The 21,442-nt window shown below is 43.1% G+C and overlaps 1 protein-coding gene across 4 annotated transcripts in view; it reads right to left on the bottom strand.

Moving 5' to 3' along the window:
• Positions 1 to 21,442, bottom strand: part of clcn2c (chloride channel 2c) — a 197,781-nt gene that overhangs the window by 116,712 nt on the left and 59,627 nt on the right. For all 4 annotated transcript variants that reach the window (XM_072455762.1, XM_072455779.1, XM_072455771.1 and 1 more), the window contains exon 3: positions 1,888 to 2,019. In XM_072455762.1, the coding sequence (XP_072311863.1) occupies positions 1,888 to 2,019 (132 nt within the window). The remainder of the gene's footprint in view (positions 1 to 1,887; positions 2,020 to 21,442) is intronic.

Genomic DNA, 21,442 nt, shown 5'->3' with positions numbered 1-21,442 from the left:
AAAACATGAGTCAGAAATGTGCAAAAACAGTTCCGAGGCCAGAACCACAGAAGTGCAGAAATATCACTTTGAATGGATGTTTGATCGATAACACTGCAAATTTGTTTTAGTATTGCTCTTTTAATAGTTTTTATTATTCGACCATATTCTTAATAAATGTAGCATAATTCCCCCAAAAATGTTATATTGTAATTTTTTTCAACTATCTATGTTGGTTATTATGACGCAAATGTAACTTATTTATCTAAAGCAGAAAACAAATAGGACATGATTGTGTGTGTGTGTGTATATATATATAAATAAATAAATATAAATAAAGAAGAAGTTAAACTTGTAATGTTCAATGTAATATTTCTGCATTTTGTTTTTATATGTACACTCTTGGAAACCGAAAAAATATAAATATTTTTGTCAATATCTCTACCGTTACTCTGAATTAAAGTAATTTTACTTGTGTAGATATATTTTGCAGAATCGTTTACATTATTATGATCATAACTAAGGCTTTAAATCATAAATGTCACTTTAATCCAAGTACTGACGTGACTAGGTTAGCTTCACCTTGAGAGCGGTTTTAAACACACACAGACTGAAGACCTGAAAATCCTTTTGAATTAGTGTCAGTCCCCCAAGTTTTCATCTCGCCTGGCGTTCCAGGAGGCCCCTCGGACTCCAGCTTACCCACAAATCCCTTGTTCACATCATCTCTCTTTAAATCCACCTGCCATCTCCGCAATCCACTCCCGACTCCCCCCCTCCCCCGCAGACGCCTCACCCCTGCCCCGCTGCCGGAAAGACGCGGCTGCTGTCCACGGGTTTCACTAGCGCCGTCGCCATAGCAATGGTCGATTCAAAACACAAAAATGGTACTTGAAAAGCCCTGCTGCGAGACTTCACATGCAGAGAGGGACCAAAACGAGTTGATTTGTCAGTTAGTCCTCGAGCTCTTTGACTGAACGTTACTACATTTATGGCTTTACTCTGAGCTGTCCACATCAGAAGAGATTTGTGCAAGAAAGACCCGACACCATCGTTTGATTACTTTATTTTCAGGATTATAAGTCTCTTGTTTTTTCATAGTTTGGGCCGGGGTGCAACTTATACTCCAGAGTGACATGTATGTGATATTAGTCGTTATTTTCACTCTGTAAACCACAAGAGGGCGCTCTAGGCTCTAAGCAATGCAGAAGAAGAATCTGCACTTCCTCTGGAGTTTGTGGAGTTGTTTAGAAGTGACACAGAGGAAGAAGAATTCAATGGATTTAGTGATTTGGGGTAAAACTGATGCTTTGCTAAACTTGTTAGCATGTTCTTTATGCTATAGTTATCTGAATAACTGTTCATATGTTACATTAACATACCAGACACTTACCACAGTTCTGTCTGTGCCTCATGTAGCTGAAGGTGTTAGCGTTAGCATACGTCATGTAGCTGAAGGTGTTAGCGTTAGCATACGTCATGTAGCTGAAGGTGTTAGCGTTAGCATACGTCATGTAGCTGAAGGTGTTAGCGTTAGCATACGTGCACCTATTCACCATGTTCTCTCATCTGTTATTATCTTAAATTGCATTTCAAGAAGAAATATGTAGTATTTGGTTTTATCAAATAAATTTCCATAAAAAATGCGACTTATACTCCAGTGCGACTTATATATGTTTTTTTCTAGCATTATGCAATTTCTGACTGTTGCAACTTCTAAATAGTAATACACTTATACTCCAGTGCGACTTATAATCTGGAAAGATACGGTACTTACAAATGTAACGTTCGCTGTAAGGACTAAACATGGTCCTCACAAAAGCATCTCTTTTTAACCGTTATTCCACCAGGAAAGTCCCCCGTATTATGAATTGTGCATATAGGGTGCAGTTGTGGTCCAGTGCTCACCCTGCAGGCAGAGGGCGATGCAGAAGTCCACCACCCAGCTGACCAGCGCCATGACGAGGCCCAGCAGGATGAGGAAGATCCAGTCCTCCCCGACCCGCGAGATCAGGAACTTCTGACAGCGCACGGTGCAGACTACGCACAAGAGAGAGAACTGCCATAAATACACATGTACAAGAACAGAGAGCACAGCCAGAGCCAGAGGGAGGCAACCAAGCCCACCATTTAGAACTGGAGATGAAACTTCACAACTATCTACTGAAGTTGTTTCAGGAGCTACTTGTAGTACTATAAATACTGAGTGATGACAGCATTTAGAACAGTTTGGATGGATTAAAGACGTTTTATTAGGTTGCTGATGACTTTTTCAGTTGATTAGTTGCAAGTTATATTGTAGTAGCTCAGTAAGTTAAGACATGATGTGCTCTCCAGAGGGTTGGTGTTGGATTCTTCCACATTTCACTTACGACGCCTCATTCCGTGTGTCATCTTCAAATGTTCTGCACGGCACACACTGAACGCTGCAGTTTGGAGTAAGTTTAGATGCTTGGCTAGAAACCAACTTGAAAGAGTACTTTCTGTTACTTATCTCCATAGTGTGGTTCTTTGCCATATTCGATGTAATACTCCATATGTACTGCATGTCTAACTTTTTGTACTCGATTCAGGAACATTGTACTAATAACTACAATTATGTGTGATGGGGCTGCAGGAGATCAGCACACGCACAGTGTAATCACAGAGACCCCCATTGGCCCCTGCTCTGAGTGGTCCCAAATTCCCTTCTCTTCTCTGTGGGGCGGTCCGCCTGGGACCAGCAGGGGCCCCTCACTAATGACAGCACAAACATAATCTCTTCTCTCACCTCCGCTGACTTCTTATCCACATTCAGGAGTAGTACATGTGATTGTGTAACTCTCTGGATACTTTCCACGTGTAGGAAATGACATGTTATCACCATAAATGTACTGCACTGCCACCTGCATGGAAAGCTTTGCATGGGAAGATAAATATACAGCTTTAAGAACCGGGTTTGGCCCAAGTCAAACTGCACAGGAAGTCCATCGCAGGATGAGTAGAACACATTGGGTAAATATGAATTGGAAGTCTTGAGCAGTATAGTGACAAATTCAATGTATATTCCAAAAACGTGATCCTCAAAGCAAAAAGCGTATTTCTCACATATAAACTACACCTGTATGGAATATTGGAGCTGATCCAGAATCATTTGTGAGATTACACATCAGTCCCATGAGATCTGTTCAGCCCAGGTCCTGATTGGACTTTGAATGTATTTAGACTATTTTCTGGCTGATTTTGGCCCAAAGTGTTACAAAATGTTTGATCTTGCATTCACATAAAGCGACATGCAGGATGAATCAAGTTACATCCCAAATTCCACCGGTATCTGCACATTCTAAGCCCAAAGCATCAATATCAGATCGGAAAAAGCGTCCCTAGAACCGGTTGGTAGCCATTTTTACCCACTGGTTTCTCAAAAAACACCGATGTTGGATACATTTGCTCTGACACATTATTGACAGCAGAGGAGTGATTGACAGGCGCACGGAGGAGGCAGAGGCAGGAAGTGAATGTAACATAAAGAAAACCAAACTCGCGCAGCAAACACTCTGCAATGATTAACACCTTTAGGATCGGTCTAACACTAGCGCTGCCAAACCATGATTAACCCAAAGCTTCAATTATTACAGACGCCAGCCAGGGCCGAGAATAAGACTTTTATATTTAGATCTGTGTTAATGCATTAGTGGGCTTTGAGTCATGTCACCCACACGCCTTCTGTGCATGTAGCCCCCATTTTAGATAACTATTACTGTGCTTTTACCATGCTCACATTCCTTCTCCATCCCTACATGCTTAACCGAGTGAAGACCGGTTCACTGGCACCTTTCATTTTGCCTTATTTTATTATTTAATCTGTCTGAAAATTATGATTTTGGGCTTTCAAGATTTGGGGTTTTGACTCATTATCGGACATTCTAAAACTACTCCAACTCAGTTAAAAAGACATTGTTTGTGTCACGTTATTGCCTTAAATGTGCCATTAAACCATCTCGCGTTTGCCTTTTTGTTGTTTCTTTAAGGATTTTTTGGCGCGTGGACTTCATTGGACAGAACAGTACGGCGCGGACTGGGGACGAGAGAGACTGGGGACGAGAGAGACTGGGGACACGAGAGAGACTGGGGACACGAGAGAGACTGGGGACACGAGAGAGACTGGGGACACGAGAGAGACTGGGGACACGAGAGAGACTGGGGACACGAGAGAGAGACTTGGGGACACGAGAGAGAGACTTGGGGACACGAGAGAGAGACTTGGGGACACGAGACTGGGGACACGAGACTGGGGACACGAGACTGGGGACACGACTGGGGACGAGAGACTGGGGACGAGAGACTGGGGACGAGAGACTGGGGACGAGAGACCGGGGACGAGACTGGGGAAGGACATCGCGGCAGACTGTCGAGAGCCGGAGCCGCTCACGGTGCGCACGAAAACACGTCAACCTTGTAAGAAAACAAAACGACTTGCTGTTTAGTCGCGACCGCCACACTGACCGGTGACTGCTCGTTTCCACGGAGAAAGACGCGTTCAGAGCCAAACTGTGGAACGGTCCCGGCAAAGCAATAACATCTCAATAACATCTCAATAACATCTCGAAATCAACAAAATCCAAATGAGTCGTCTGAAATGGGACGACAAATGGCCTTTTAAATTACACAATCATTATGTAACGCTTTTAGAACCCACTGTCTTCGTGTTGCTACAGGTGCCTCGGAGAGACAAATCGAGCGCTGCGGTGTACAATCTGCCCGTGACTCACACTCTGCTGCAGACCCCCCCCACATATATATATCCCATCATGCACCGTTCTACCCCCTCTGTTCTTTCTGCAGTGACTTTTAATCACATCTCATCTGTTGCTCTCTCCTCTGCCTCCTCCAGGACACTCAAAGCCACATACCTGCTGGGACTAATTTAGGTCGCCATAGATACCCGGTGCACCTGACTCGAGACACCACCCCCCCCGCGTATGTGTGTGTGTGTGTGTGTGTGTGTGTGTGTGTGTGTGTGCGCGCAAGAGCCTAGGCTTGTTTTGTAAGGGATGTATTTTTGAAACCGTTTATCAATCAATCAGAGACATTTAAATTGAAGTGGACGTTTTGTATTGACGTTGATGTGAAGAGACAGCCCCGCCCACACACGCTGCCGTTATGGAACATGGGAGTGTGTGGACGGCGATGTATGCGCTGTCAAAAACGACCCCGTGGACATATAAGGACGGACGCGATACTAGTTTGTAAATGTGTTTTAAAAAATAATCTAAAGGATAAATATCGGAGAGTGTAGAGTGTGGATCGACTTAATTGGACGAGATCTAAAAGGTGCACCTTTTCTGGACAGTACGGAATTCAAAAGATCCATCTCGTCATTTCATCGAGTCAATCTGTGTCGCTTCTCCACAGATCTGACCTGTAACTCTGTCTGGTTGCGCATGGATCAACAGTAGGACCTGGTGAGTTCGATTCACGGCCAAGTAGAAGGAATCCTCAAAGTGCCTGAACCTTTCGTCACATTGAGCCCGACCTGGCTCGCTCTGGGCCCGACCTCGCTCTGGGCCCGACCTCGCTCTGGGCCCGACCTACCTCTGGGCCCGACCTACCTCTGGGCCCGACCTACCTCTGGGCCCGACCTACCTCTGGGCCCGACCTACCTCTGGGCCCGACCTACCTCTGGGCCCGACCTACCTCTGGGCCCGACCTACCTCTGGGCCCGACCTACCTCTGGGCCCGACCTACCTCTGGGCCCGACCTACCTCTGGGCCCGACCTCGCTCTGGGCCCGACCTCGCTCTGGGCCCGACCTCGCTCTGGGCCCGACCTCGCTCTGGGCCCGACCTCGCTCTGGGCCCGACCTCGCTCTGGGCCCGACCTCGCTCTGGGCCCGACCTCGCTCTGGGCCCGACCTCGCTCTGGGCCCGACCTCGCTCTGGGCCCGACCTCGCTCTGGGCCCGACCTCGCTCTGGGCCCGACCTCGCTCTATCGCTCCCGCTCTAGATTCAGGTCAAAGAAAGTATAAATGCACCGTACGTTCATCTTCAATGTATTTTATTCCAGGTATTGAGCAAAGTGCCAGATTATAGCAGTGAAAGCTCATTTGCATGTGCAGTACTTAAAAGGACGAGGGGAAGTCAAAGTGCATAGCATAATATACTGTATAAATGTGATGCTGTATAAATCCAAGCAGTACAGTAATGTCTTCAAAAGGAAACGAGCACTACACTGAAACCACACAAATCATGCTTCATATTCAGAGGCAATTTCAACTGTAAATGAGGCTATGGCAGAATTAAAACCCACTTATTGGACCCAAAAAAAGCACAAACTTACTTAAAACTTTGCACCAACCATACAACTTTTACCAAGCTGTATTCTGTATAAATGTATATGTGTATCAGGCACGGTAAGGACAGTGCATCAGGCGCGCTCAGTAAAATAGGAGTTGCTCAAAAGTGCAGAAACCTTGACGCAGTGTTTCAAATTAAAATCCCACCTGTGCACATTTCCTCCCACAAAACCCAATTATTCAAATGAAGCCTTCGTTTGTTGCGTTGAGCCGCAGCACCAAACAGGCCTCGAGTGAGAGAGAGCCATCGTTCTCTCATTCTGCACCGTCATGCCTCTCTGTGTGTGTGTGTGTGTGTGTGTGTGTGTGCACATGTGTGCGTGCGCGTGTGTGTGTGTGTGTGTGTGTGTGTGTGCGCACATGTGTGCGTGTGCGTGTGTGTGTGTGCTGCCTTGCTCATTATGTAGCTTCATGTGAAAGAAAGCGATTCAATTAGAAATGCCTGGCTGTCTTTAATACTTGTGGCTTAATTAGATGGGAATGAGCAGAGATAAAGGCAAACGTGTCTATTCAGCCCTTCTGCTTTTTAAACATGAGATAAGGGGGTCCAGGGTGGTATTATACTGTAAATACTGAGCTGGGACTGAACCACACGGGGAGGAACTAAGCCCACGTCGGTGATTAGTGTAAGGACTTGTATGGTTTGTATTCAGCTTCACTACATAAAGCGCTGGGTGACTAATGACATGTTTTGCGCATTGATAAATCAACTAAAAGCAGCACCAGATGAGCTCGCTAACGTACTGAGCGCCTCTATGATCCGACCCGAACTGTGCTCAAAAACTGCATTCTCACAAAAACTATTTAAACAGAAAAGTAGTACTCGCAAACGATATAGATATTTGTGTGAAAAAGGCAGATTCAACACGTTTTCATTAGGGAAACTTGCCAACTTCCACCCACGTGACATTAAAGCCCAGGATTCAGTACCCAAGGTGATCTTACCATGTTTTGCTGTTGTAAAGTTGCTATAATGGATGTACAAATAATATGATTAGCATATTATTATGATATGAACAAAGTTTCAATAACATGAAGTAGTTTTAAGGAAACAAAATCAAATTACTGTATTTTCCGGACTTTTTTCATAGTTTTGGCCCAGTACGACTTATTCTCTGGATCGACATGAATCTTATTATTCGTGATTCGTGATCTTCGTTATTTTCACACTGACGACCACAAGAGGGCGCTCTAGGCTCTAAGCAACGCAGAAGAAGAATCTGCACTTCCTCTTCCTCTGGAGTTTGTGGAGTTGTTTAGAAGTGACACAGAGGAAGAAGAATTCAATGGATTTAGTGATTTGGGGTAAAACTCTGTTCATATGTTACGTTAACATACCAGACACTTACCACAGTTCTGTCTGTGCCTCATGTAGCTGAAGGTGTTAGCGTTAGCATACGTCATGTAGCTGAAGGTGTTAGCGTTAGCATACGTCATGTAGCTGAAGGTGTTAGCGTTAAGTGTTAGCGTTAGCATACGTCATGTAGCTGAAGGTGTTAGCGTAAGCATACGTCATGTAGCTGAAGGTGTTAGCGTTAGCATACGGCATGTAGCTGAAGGTGTTAGCGTTAGCATACGTCATGTAGCTGAAGGTGTTAGCGTTAGCATGCGTCATGTAGCTGAAGGTGTTAGCGTTAGCATACGTCATGTAGCTGAAGGTGTTAGCGTTAGCATACGTCATGTAGCTGAAGGTGTTAGCGTTAGCATACGTCATGTAGCTGAAGGTGTTAGCGTTAGCATACGTCATGTAGCTGAAGGTGTTAGCGTTAAGTGTTAGCGTTAGCATACGTCATGTAGCTGAAGGTGTTAGCGTAAGCATACGTCATGTAGCTGAAGGTGTTAGCGTTAGCATACGTCATGTAGCTGAAGGTGTTAGCGTTAGCATACGTCATGTAGCTGAAGGTGTTAGCGTTAGCATGCGTCATGTAGCTGAAGGTGTTAGCGTTAGCATACGTCATGTAGCTGAAGGTGTTAGCGTTAGCATACGTCATGTAGCTGAAGGTGTTAGCGTTAGCATACGTCATGTAGCTGAAGGTGTTAGCGTTAGCATACGTCATGTAGCTGAAGGTGTTAGCGTTAGCATACGTCATGTAGCTGAAGGTGTTAGCGTTAGCATACGTCATGTAGCTGAAGGTGTTAGCGCTAGCATACGTACATCTATTCACCATGTTCTCTCATCTGTTATTATTTAAAGTGCATTTCAAGATGAAATGTCTGTTCTTGGTCTTGTAAAATAAAGTAAAAAATGCGACTTATACTCCAGCGTAACTTACACATGTTTTTTTTCTTCTCTATTATGCATTTTTTGGCTGGTGAGACTTACTCTTATAGTCCCGAAATACGCTAAATGAAAAAGCTGGATTCAGTCCTTTCCCATCTGCTGTGGTCCTTTAAAAATCCCAAGAAATACAATTATTTACCATTTAATCAACAAAGTCAGAGGAGCCGCGATCGCAACGAAATAGAGTTATTTCGCATCACATTTTGCCGTTTCCAGGTGGTTTTAATCATCTCCTGTAGTGAGTGCTGCACAGGGAACACCCCACAAGGGCTGTGGTAATGGAGAGGCATCCAGCATTACACCTTTTAATTAAAACGCTAAACCAGGCTCGGACCGGTCAAACTCACTTAAACCTACTGGGATATGCAATTCATCCCATTTTAATAAAAGCGAGATCCAATCCAGCCCATTTAAATAGTCAATGATCGGCTCTTTTTTGGTTTTAATCAAGAGGTTTAAGGCCAATCCCGTGTCACACTTTGAAGGAATAAATTTGACATTTTTGTGTTAAAATGGCACTGATTAAAAGTCAGTCGTTTCCGTTCATGAATTTAGGATAGTAAGTCACGTATTTGTCTTTACTTTTCGCCACATCGTCCATCCCCACTTCTAAAAAACAACTAATCCATCCACGACAAAAACATTCACGATCATTCACTGAAACAGTAATTGGTCATTAAGTCGTTTGCTCTTTAATATGTTCTGTAATTTACCGCAATCTGTGACAATATTAGCCTCTCATTTTCGAGTAAAACGCATCTGCGCCGTCAGCGTTCCAAGTTACGAAGACGTCGCCATTAGTCTTAAGCCACTTTACGCCTCGGTTTTTGAAAACACATTTGCATTTCAGCGTTTCGTTATTGCTGCAGCTGGTGATTTGTCAAGAGTTTAAAACCGAGCTAATGAGAGGAAAGAGTCCTGCCATCAGCCTTCCTTCTTTTTATGTTTCGGCTGAATGGATAAAGAAATCGGAGGGTTTTTCGGGATTGAATTTACATAATTGGGAATGGTGTTTTTCATTAAATAAGGCTTAGTTAAGTGGCCAAAACTAGAGCGTCAAAACAGGGAAGGGCGATCATGCGATCTCAAACACTTTGAGTAACAAATCACTTTCTGTGAACTGTGAGAGGAGATAACTCACAGTAACGAATGGCAGAATAGATATTATAGAGACATTTTTCAGCTTTTTCTCTCAAATGCGTCGGACCGCAAGGAAGTTCCAACTCAAAAATGACCAAGAAACTACCGATTTTGGCCAACAAAACAGATTATTATTGCGTTTATGGTTCGAAAGGTGAACTCAAGCACCGAAAAAGCATCGGTATCTAATGCAAACGGTGGAAAACAATTGTATCCGGTGCTTTGTGGAACTCTTGATTGTTTCGCTGACTCCACAGAAAAGTTTCTCCTCCAAACTGAAACGCTTGAAAGTGCGTTTGTGTGTGTCCTCGTCGTCCTGGTGCTCGGGCTCTGGAGGATTTCCCAGGATGCAGCAGCAGCAGCAGCAGCAGCAGCAGCAGCCTCGGTGCAAACCCACGCGCCGCCGTTACCCACCAGCGTGCATACAAAGAGGGATAGTACTTAGAAATACTTAGAATACAAGAAATTGTGAATGCGCAGTACGTCAGAGGGATTTACAATTAATTTAGCGCGAATAAAAATCACTTGCAGATCACAATGAGCAGCTTGGGACGTTTAAATCCAAATGGTTCATCATCCAATCGTGGATTTTTTGGGAAGATTAAATGGTTCGGACGAAAGTTATATTAAGTAAACTGAAAATTGTGATAAATTAGGGTTAAAATTAATGAGTTTTAAAGTGTTTTTTTTTCCATTGTCACTGCTACAGATTTGTCTTGGAACACGTTGCAGAAAGACTGGAAATTGTATCGGATCAAATAAAACGTAAATCTCCAAACGTCGGGGGGAAAACGTGGAGTAGAAAGTAGAAATGTCTTGTTTTCTGTGTTGACACGATGTTGATATCAATTTAATTTTGCCACTTGACCGAACCCAGCCACGCTCGCGTCGCCGCCGAGCAGAAGCTAAACTCCCCGCGCCGCCGCTACGAGCCACATCCATACCGTTTGTTCTTCCAACGGACCCCTGTGCCGTTCCGTCACTTCATCGATTACGGCTTTTGTATGGGTTGGAGGCTAAAGTTCCCTTTTGCACGACTCATTAAAGCTACTGTAACCCGCCGAGGACGAGACCTGAACAGTCTCCATGGCAGGCTGTTCGTCTCATTTAAAATCAAATAAAAAAATCGATAATAAGGCTACCATAAAATAAATTGTCTGTTTGCTGTAACCCGAGTCAACATTTTTTAAGTGGGTCGGACGGTAGGTCAATTCTTATTTTTTTTACTTTGAAGGCAGAAAAAAAAGATCAAAACGTTGTCATTTTTTGAGTCGGAGTGACCACCAGGGGTCAGGCTTCAACAGTCAATGACGGAAAACATCTCTCAACCCGATCGGGAGACTAAATCTCCGATTTTAAGACATTTCAATCGACCTTTTGTACGCCACTATCCTTTTTTTGGTAGCGAAGGCGAGCGGGGGGAACATGAGGGGGACACGGCGCCGCCACGTTTGTTGTGATGACGCTACTGGGCGTGTTTCAATCCCAGAATGCATTTGCGTAAGTTAAATTTCACACCCTGACAGAGCCTGGCATTACTCTGGACATGTCAGTGGCGTCGACAGAGGCAAACCAACATGTAAAAGGCAAAATGACGACCTATACGTGCATTTTATAGATGCATGTGGAGGACTGAAAATGAAGACGCGCAGTGCGGTGCGCGGTGCGTCATCAGTCCTTTGAAATGAAAGTCAGGTTTACCAGCGTAATAAAAAATATTCTACACGGTGGTTCAGGACAGACCGGTCGTTGAGTCGGCGAAACAATTGAAAAATAAAAGATTGACGTTTTTTCAACAAAATGCTGATATTTTTTTTTCAGTCGGCTAGTTTCATAGCGGGTCGGTCGGGTTACGGCAAACAGACAAATTCTTTTGCTCAGCCTGATGAGCAAAGATGTGAAGTTGGGTAAAGTGAAATGGGAAGGAGCCCGCACTGACGAGGCTTTCGATCTCTCACATCTGCAGTAAAACGTACAGTTGGAGGATTATCTCGTCTTCCCGTCCCCCGTGTGTCCTCTTTCACGTTCACGTCCAGAAATCTCAGTTTTCTACGGTCGACGGTCTCAAAAAAACTTCTGATTGTCACAAACTGGGAAAAAAACTTTGGCTCCCTGACCATCTCTCGCTCAATTTTAAGACGTTGCCATTTTCAATTTGGTGAGAGATTTGCAGCGAGCGGAGGGCGGCGAAGGGGGTCACGAGCTGAAACGAGGCGTCACAGTCGAAGCACAAGGAGAACTGCGCTTTGGATCTGCTTATATTTGGGGGGGAAATGCGCATTAATGCCCACTGGAGCGGTGCGTTCAGAAGGTAAGGACGGCTACAGTAGCGCTAACTCCTTGTTGGCAGTCGTCTGCAGTTCGTACAGTTTATGAGCCGTCACTAGGCAACAGTGCACGGAGTCTGGCCGCTCGGATTGGCTGTCGTAGAACTGATCACGAGCAACAATTGTGCATATGTTTGATAGGCCACGCCCACGGCTCCCTGAACGTGTGAAGAGAAGAATCAGGCTTAAAAACATGCTAAATATGCCATAGTGTGCAGATTTACCATGTACTCATTTCTATTTTACCATTCTGGTTTTACACATCACAAAATACATCTGACAGTCTTTTATCCTCCATAAAATAATTCTACCGTTTAATTAATTGGTTAAACTTAAAGTGCCCCCTACAGGTCGGACAACTCATGGAACTAAAATGCAGTTAAGATAAATATCTTTTGAATTTTGCAAAAAATTTCAAAACGTTCATCGCAGAATAGAAACATTTTTAGATTTATAATTTCACCGTTCCTGTTTGTAATTGATTACATCACAGTAGGAAATTACCCAGCAACCACTGGGCAAACATTTGAGGAATAAAAATGTATGAGAGCGACTTTATTTTTGTTAAATTAATGTTCAAAGAGTTTAAAAAGTTCTTTCTTTGTGTAAATTCTGCATAAACTTTGACTGGAATGAGTGTGACCCTAGTGTGATGTCACTTCCTGTCATTTTCTACAGATTTTTTTAAACATATTTTCCAACGTTTTCTCCACTTATACCTGCTCGACTGGTGAGAAACTATAATGTCCATGTACAACATGTATAAATACACCAAATAAAGTCAAAATTGGCACTTAAAGAAGCAGAAAATGCATTTAAACAAAGCGTGTGACTAATTTAGTGACATTTTAAATTGGAGAAAGAAGATTGTGGTAATCGTACCTATATTTAGTAATGAAAAATGTAATAAAAAGCACATATTGTTTCTTTTTAAAAAAATGATCTTGTGCAATGTATGAATTAACAAACTATATTATAATAAAATACGTAGCCATTATAGCAAAGTATACAATCATAATCACAATCAAAAAAGGTACATATCTGGTGCAAACAATCTACCACAATAGCATTGCCCGAGCCCCCTGTCGTCCCATTTCTACCGAGGTAATCAACAGTGCGGTGATATCTCTAATAGTGACATATATAAGCGTCAGACGGACACAGAGTGAAGATGAATGTACACGGAGGAGCAGAGAAGGCGACAGTAACAATCCATCAAAGGAAAGTGCACACGTGGAGGCGCAGTGTCCATGCATCACAGTCATTTCTGTAAGATAGATATAATGTTCTTTATTTCTGATAAAGATTTGCTAAAGTGACGTATGGCAGGTTTTTGTTTATTTATTTTGTGACATTTTGACTTTATTTGGTGTATTTGTACCTGTTGTACATATGAATTATGGTTTTACACCAGTCGAGGAAGTATTTTTGGAGCAAACATCAACAAATCTGAAGAAAATTACAGGAAGTGACATCACAGTAGGGACACTCTTTCCAGTTCATGCATAATTTACACAAAGAAATAACAGTTTTGACGCTCTAAATATGAATTCAACAAAATAAAGTCGCACTCATATTTTTACTTGTCAAATTAAAAAAAGATTGTGACATTAGATGAGTGCTTGTAATGTGATATCAATTACAAACAGGAAGTGAAATTATAAACCTAAAAAATGTGCTATTCTGTGATTGAACATTTTTATCATGTTTTGCCATTTTCAATACATATTTACAGCACAGACCAAAAGTTTGGACACGCCTTCTCAGTCATGAAAATAAAGAAAACTCTTTGAATATGAAAATTGTAGATTCACACTGAAGGCATCAAAACTATGAATTAACACATGTGGAATTATAAAAAAAAACGTGTGAAACAACTGATATTATCTCATATTCTAGGTTCTTCACAGTAGCACCTTTAGCTTTGATCACTGCTTCGCACACTCTTGTCATTCTCTTGATGAGCTTCAAGAGGTCGTCCCCTGAAATGCTCTTCCAAAAGTCTTGAAAGAGTCCCAGAGAAGCTGAGCACTTGTTTGCCCTTTTGCCTTTGTGTGTCCAAACTTTTGGTCTGTACTGTATCTTAATTGCATTTGAGTTCAATGAGTGGTCCAGCCTGTAGGGGGCCCTTTAAGACCTAAAAAGCATTAAAAATGACTACATTTCACCAGATATTTTGGACCTGCTAGTTTTGACTACCAGTAATTGGACTTGTGTTAGTCCAATAAGGTGTCATTTCAGATTGATCTCCACCTCAGTAGCAGAAGCAGTTGCTATGTCCAGCTCAATTTCGATATTAAGGGCGAGGGCTTGACGTTTACTTTTTTGGACAATGGACAGATTTCTAATAAAATAATAGCACTTTCTTTCAGTTACCACGTGGTCAAATATCTAAACCTTGCAACAAGATCTCAAAACTATGAAGTATCTCTATGATCGAACCAGATACTTGATCCAAATTGCACACAAGTCTATGAGAATGTATGCAATAATAAAACTGCAAGGAGGAGCTCTATTAAAACGCATTTTGATCAGCAAAAAGACAGATCAATTCACTGCAAAAACTCCAGATCACTAGCTCCATGCAGTCCCTTCTGTTGTTGTGCATGTAAATCCTTCTAATCAACTAAATAAAAACTCTGCTTGACGAAGAAACCATCAACTAAACAACAGCCAAAGAGATCTTAAGCTAGATTCAAGATCAGCAGATTTGTAGAGAGGTTTTCAGGGCTATAACTGGAGTTGTAACCCCTGAAATGACCCCTGAAAAGGCCCTGAAATGACCTTTTCAGACCCATTCCGCACTTGCGCCTCAAGTGCTCCAATTGCTAATTCATGATCTCTTTTCATTACCTTTCCCTTCACCTCTTTCTTAAATCATCTCCTCCCTTCTCATACCCTCCCCCCTCTTCCCTCCCCTCCCCACTCACTTTACTGTAATGCTGACTCAGCACTTGGCCGCACAGCCCTCTGCACACATTTACACTTTCATAAGCTCACATACTCTGCCAAACCAATCTAACACCACAGAATAAGTGTTCAGTAAGAGCAGTTTTGTGTCAGGCAAAGTCCTTCAAATGTAGGATATTCATTCAAAAATCTAAGAAAAAGGAGATAAGTCACTGTAATGTGGTCTAATTGCCCATTTAAAGATAGAGATTCATTTGAGAGAATGAACTCAGGCAGGGCATCTGGTTTATGGCTATCCCGGGACTAAACCAGAACTAAACCCAACTATACAAAACAAACGCAGGTAAACACAGCTTTCATCCCGACTAAGCTCAGGATGTCCCTCTCTAAAAACATGGTGGAGGACTCCGTCTGAAGATGGAGGCAGAGGAAGTGCGCAGCATTGATTTTGTGAGGAACGAGACATTCAAAGGCAGTGAGCGCACACCACACACTTGAACATTTTAGAGTGTGTAAAGGCCACTGACCATGAAGCACTCGTTTGGTCCTAAGCAGCGCCTCAGCCCAAGACATTGATCATCGTGGTCACACACACACACAGGACACACACAGACACACACACACACAGACACACACACACACAGACACACACAGACACACACAGACACACACAGACACACACAGACACACACGGCAGAATTAGTCTTTTTGGCACACAAATGGCGGTGATATGAAGACACAGATTTGTTACGTTGGCGTGGGATTAATTCAAAGCCAAAAGGTGAATGCGGTGTCAGTGTGTGTGGGATTTCTCCAAAAGCAACAGGGTCATAATTCAGCCTGTGCCGCTGTTTCTCTGCGTCGGAGAGTACAACCACAACACGGGCGTTTTGAAAAGGCAAGAACGAGTGGGAGTTTGTGCAAATCGCTGAAGGTTTTAAAGGAGCACTTTTCTGGCCTTTAAATAACTTCAATAACATCAACAATTGCACTAATTACACGCAATTTTGCATTATATATTATACGATCTATACATATTTATTTTGACCAGCATGTGGCGGAGCCTCCAACATAGTGCACCTTAAATTAAAAATAACGCCAATATCCACAGTTCTTGGATTCACATTGTCTGCTTAGGTCATAACATTTAATTTTTATTATCATTTTATGTATTTATTTATTTTTAATGTATGTAAATTTATGTTATTTGTTATTTTTATTTTATGTTATTTTTATTTTATGTTATTTTTATGTTATATTTATGTTGTTATTTATTTATTTTATTTTTTTTTATTTTATTTTTTCATACATTAATTTATTAATTCATATATTTTGCAGTATGATTGTGCCAAAATCTAAAACATTATCATTAAAAAAAGAGGAGTTACATTGATTGTATTATATTACCTTTGGTTTCTAAGATTTTACACATTCTAACATTAAAGGTGGTATGGACGATTTTTTTCAGCACATTTTTTATCATATTTCCTCGTGGCGTGGATAAATCATTAGTCCTGCCACGTATCAATCATAAAACGCACCTACCGCTCACCTGCAGCCGCCTGCGGTTCGTCCCCACGTTTCCGCGTGCCTAAGCGCATGGATCTATCATAATATAGTTCCCTCAGTGTACGGGGCAAAATGAAGACGGAGAAAGACAGTTCGAGCTGACTCAGAAGTGGACAGAAATCTACGGGAGACGAGAGATGCGATGCGATCCGTTGCGCTAATAAACAAACGCACGTGTGTGTTGTATCAGTCCGCACGGGGGAGTGGCATGTGCACTTCCGCCTGCGTTCTCAAATCAACGAAAAATCGTCCATACCGCCTTTAAAATAGTGCAAATTAAAAGATCACAACTAATTACTTTATCTCATATTTTACAACTGTTCAAATTTGATTGTCACACTTAATAACATTTCATGGATTTGCAGAGAAGTCACATGTTCTTTTACCCATTTATCGACACACGCTACACACACACACACACACAAATCTCTTATAGTTTGGGGATTACTTTGAGCATTAATGACCAATGTGGAGGCAAAGCAGCCGTATTAGCCTGAGCGCGGCGGTGTTAGGGTTAAACCGGGACTGGGAGCAGCACACTTTGAACATTTTACCAGAGAGAACGTCCCGGGCCGGGTTGTTCAGGACGTAGGGATACCCGGACCCTGCAAAGACCACAGGACAGCGTTAACACCACAAACACGAGCGCCGGAACCGCTCAAAACGCTGTGTACGTTCAGTCCTTTCAGCTCATTTAGCATCCGAAATCGTGTGTTTTTGATGGATGTCGTCCCAGCGCGAACTCCGCGGCAGAACAAAGAAGTGAGGAGCAGAAGAAGGATTGGGGCGCGGCGGTCTGACGGCTCCTGTGTAGATGATTAAACGATAAATGAAAAGGCAGAGTGTGCGAATACAACACGACGACGCACTTACAGCAGCGGTAATTGACGTTCGCCAAATCCTGCCCGGAAACCATTCTGGATCGGTCGCCATTTTGGGTCAAATCATATCAGCACCTTATGGTCCTTATATTCTCATACTATTTGCAACAATTATTGACGCAAACAGTAGATATTTTGTTATTAGATGTTGTATAAATTAACAATTAAGAACTCAAATCTAAAATAAAACACGCATCTGACGTGTTTGGCCTGTAGGGGGGAATTTTTTAAATGACAAAAAGGTTTCAGTGAAATAAAAACGATGTGACATCATTAACAGTTGAGCACTAAAATGATTGTATATTGATCATTATTTGGACCATACAGACGCTATAAAACATATGTTAAGACAATTAAAACGTTTAGATTCTCATCAATCAATACATCCATTCACCATATTTCAACCGTTATTTGGTTCCAACTGAAATGTACGATAGAAATAATGGTTTGACAAGTGACTAATCCAGAAAACGATTGCTGATGAAGTTGCCGTCCTGGATCTTACATTTCACTTATTTATAACAACAAAAAAGCTCAAATCTGATCAAAGTAATTTAATCTCATGATTCCCTCTTGCAAAATGCTGCTTGAACATAAGTCGTGTTAGAAAGACTCAGAGGAGCTCGCCTTTGCCCCCGTGTGGCAAGAAAGTAAAACAAAAAGTGTAAAATATGTGCACGAAATGAAGCTGGAGACGAGCGATCGTTGGACTTTGCCGTCACGACTCATTTCTGTGGCTGGAGTCGTGAACAAATGAAAGAAAGTTTAAAGTAAAGTCTTTTGCAGCAGCGATGGGACCAATATGTGCCGTGTCTGGAAGAGGCGGAGGCCCCCGAGCTCAGGGCTGATCAGGGGCCAATACTTCAGAGCCACGAGACCCACGGGACTCACATGCACAGAGAGGCGGGTGAGGGAGGAAGGGGTGAGGGAGGGAGGAAGGAGTGAGGGAGGAAGGAGTGAGGGAGGAAGGAGTGAGGGAGGAAGGGGTGAGGGAGGAAGGAGTGAGGGAGGAAGGAGTGAGGGAGGAAGGAGTGAGGGAGGAAGGAGTGAGGGAGGAAGGAGTGAGGGAGGAAGGAGTGAGGGAGGGAGGAAGGAGTGAGGGAGGGAGGAAGGAGTGAGGGAGAGAGGAAGGAGTGAGGGAGGGAGGAAGGAGTGAGGGAGGAAGGAGTGAGGGAGGAAGAGGTGAGGGAGGAAGGAGTGAGGGAGGAAGGTGTGAGGGAGGAAGGTGTGAGGGAGGAAGGTGTGAGGGAGGAAGGAGTGAGGGAGGAAGGAGTGAGGGAGGAAGGAGTGAGGGAGGAAGGAGTGAGGGAGGAAGGTGTGAGGAAGGGGTGAGGGAGGAAGAGGTGAGGGAGGAAGGAGTGAGGGAGGAAGAGGTGAGGGAGGAAGGAGTGAGGGAGGAAGAGGTGAGGGAGGAAGGGGTGAGGGAGGAAGGGGTGAGGGAGGAAGGTGTGAGGGAGGAAGGAGTGAGGGAGGAAGGAGTGAGGGAGGAAGGAGTGAGGGAGGAAGGTGTGAGGGAGGAAGGAGTGAGGGAGGAAGGAGTGAGGGAGGAAGAGGTGAGGGAGGAAGGAGTGAGGGAGGAAGAGGTGAGGGAGGAAGGGGTGAGGGAGGAAGGGGTGAGGGAGGAAGGAGTGAGGGAGGAAGGAGTGAGGGAGGAAGGAGTGAGGGAGGAAGGGGTGAGGGAGGAAGGGGTGAGGAAGGAAGGTGTGAGGGAGGAAGGAGTGAGGGAGGAAGGAGTGAGGGAGGAAGGAGTGAGGGAGGAAGAGGTGAGGGAGGAAGAGGAAGGAGTGGAAAGTATTGACAAAACAGAAGAGGAATGATTAGAGGTTTGCAATATGTCAAAATGTAGATGATATTGTGAACGTTTATGAAATGCTAAACGATGATATTCTGCACTTTTATGACACATTTTATAGACATTTCACATTTGTCGGATAATTAGACCTGAACTAATATACTAATAAGACATATTTTCAAACATTTGTCTGAATATCATATTCAGAATACTAAAAAAGTTCTTATTTTTTGTCAGTATCACACACTATTTATAATAATGTTCAAACTTTGCTGTCTAAAGTGAATTGTAGCTCGTCAAAAATTTGCAAATTGGGATTTTATATCATTAGAATACATTAAACAGCTGTATCATTTCTTTGAGTGGAGGGAATTAATTTGTCCAATTGATGCTTATTCAGAAAAAAGGCTACTTACCACTGATTTATTATTATTAATATTTAAATTTTTCATGTTTGACGTGAAAAACAATGACAACTTCCCCAAAAGGAGCGATCTGAAGCGACGCATGAGCCAATCTTAAACACGAGGGGGAAAACGAACGCCGCAACAGACCGAGAATCCTTGTCATGTATTAAATTGTGTCTGGATATTCTCCATTTGGAAAATCATCTCGTTCTCATCTCACGTTGTGCGCTCGCCACGGTCACAATTTAAGTGAGATATAACGCTGCAGACGCAAACTGGAACTACTTTATGCCCCTACAGCGCAATAATCCTAAAGCGGCACAATCGCAACCATCTTTTTCCTCCTTAAAACAAAACATCAGCCAGAATAAGTACGTTTAAAGGGCAGAAATTACTGGTATGTGTTGATTTGTGGTTATTATTATAGCGGACCTGGGCGAAAGTGTGCGCGTTCGTGATCGAAGGGGGAAGAAAAATGACCTAAAATCGACGTAAAAAGTACAGTTGAGGTAAGCGACGGTCGACTGTGATTCATGAACCGCAAGAAATGCACTGAAACTCGCCAGAAACGCCTTCAAACCAGTCAAATTATACAGTTCAATTAAGTAAATACATCATAACTAATCAAAGTTATCAAAATGAAGATTAATATCCTGGACGCACGAGAATAATGCTGTATTTTGGAACATTTCAGTCAAAGCAGTAACATTTCAAGCGGCAGAAAAGTTCAATAGTCCACCTTTAAATACTTTGTCATATTGAATTAACTTATTGCGTTTGTAAAAGTAAACAACTGAGCCAAATTAAAAGCGCGATTTATGGTTTTTGGTCCAGTTTTTCAGACAGAATTAAATGTCGAGTCTGGCTCAAGCCCACGTCCGAGGCGCCCGCACCGAAGCATCATGGGAAACATAAATTCGCTTTTTACGGCGCCACCCGGACGACAAAAATCAATAGAAACCGGCACTAAATCCGACAATAACTGGACCGCGGCGTCACCGTGCCGACCACAAGCGCGCCGATCTCTCCCCGAGCGCCGTGAATCAAACGTGGATGGAAGCGGCGGCGAGGCTGCTGGGAGACAAAGTTTCTCCCTCTCCCTTCCCTAGACGTGACGAGGCAAAGAGCGACGGCAAATGTCCCGGTTTGGCCGCGCCCGTCCTCGCCGTACGTTGGCGTTCTCTCCGCGCGTGGCGTTCTCTCCGCGGGGGTTTTGGCCGCCGCTCGGCGCCGATGACGCCCGAGCGCGCCGGCGTGTAGTCAAAAGTGCTGCAGAAGCGGACGAAAAGGTCGTCTCGTGTGTCGCCAAGTTACAAGTGCACTCGTCTGCTCGTCGCCATGGAAACGCTGCCGCCGGAATGGCTTGACACTTGTCTGATCTTAAATTTTGATCGATTACCAGTTTGTTTTGAGACACTTCAGGCAAAAATAGAGAAAACAAATGAATAATCCTCTGTAGTTTACGCACATGAGTGAGGAAAACATGTCAATAAATAAGGGGTTTTGTGCATAAAAATGTGTAAAAAGCTGGGAAAAAGAGAATAGAGCCAGGCTTCAAATGTATTGCTTCAATTTGTTGACATAAAATATCCACAATTTCTTATGGGATTTATTATTTTTTAGTGTTTCAGTAAAAATGACTGAAATGACTTTAAAAATGTAAAATATATAAATAAATCGGGAATCCAGAATTAAATGTGAACAAATCCTTCTGTTAGATCCGACCTTGAAGTTACAATGTTCCAAAATAATAATGAATAAGGCTACCCCAAATAAATTGTCTGTTTGCTGTAACCCGAGTCAACATTTTTCATCTGGGTCG

The sequence above is a fragment of the Eucyclogobius newberryi genome, unplaced genomic scaffold, assembly GCF_026437365.1.
Source record: "Eucyclogobius newberryi isolate DKJ021-1_F unplaced genomic scaffold, fEucNew1.0.hap1 SCAF_10, whole genome shotgun sequence".
NCBI lineage: Eukaryota > Metazoa > Chordata > Actinopteri > Gobiiformes > Gobiidae > Eucyclogobius > Eucyclogobius newberryi.
This window is presented reverse-complemented; position numbering and strand designations above follow the sequence as displayed.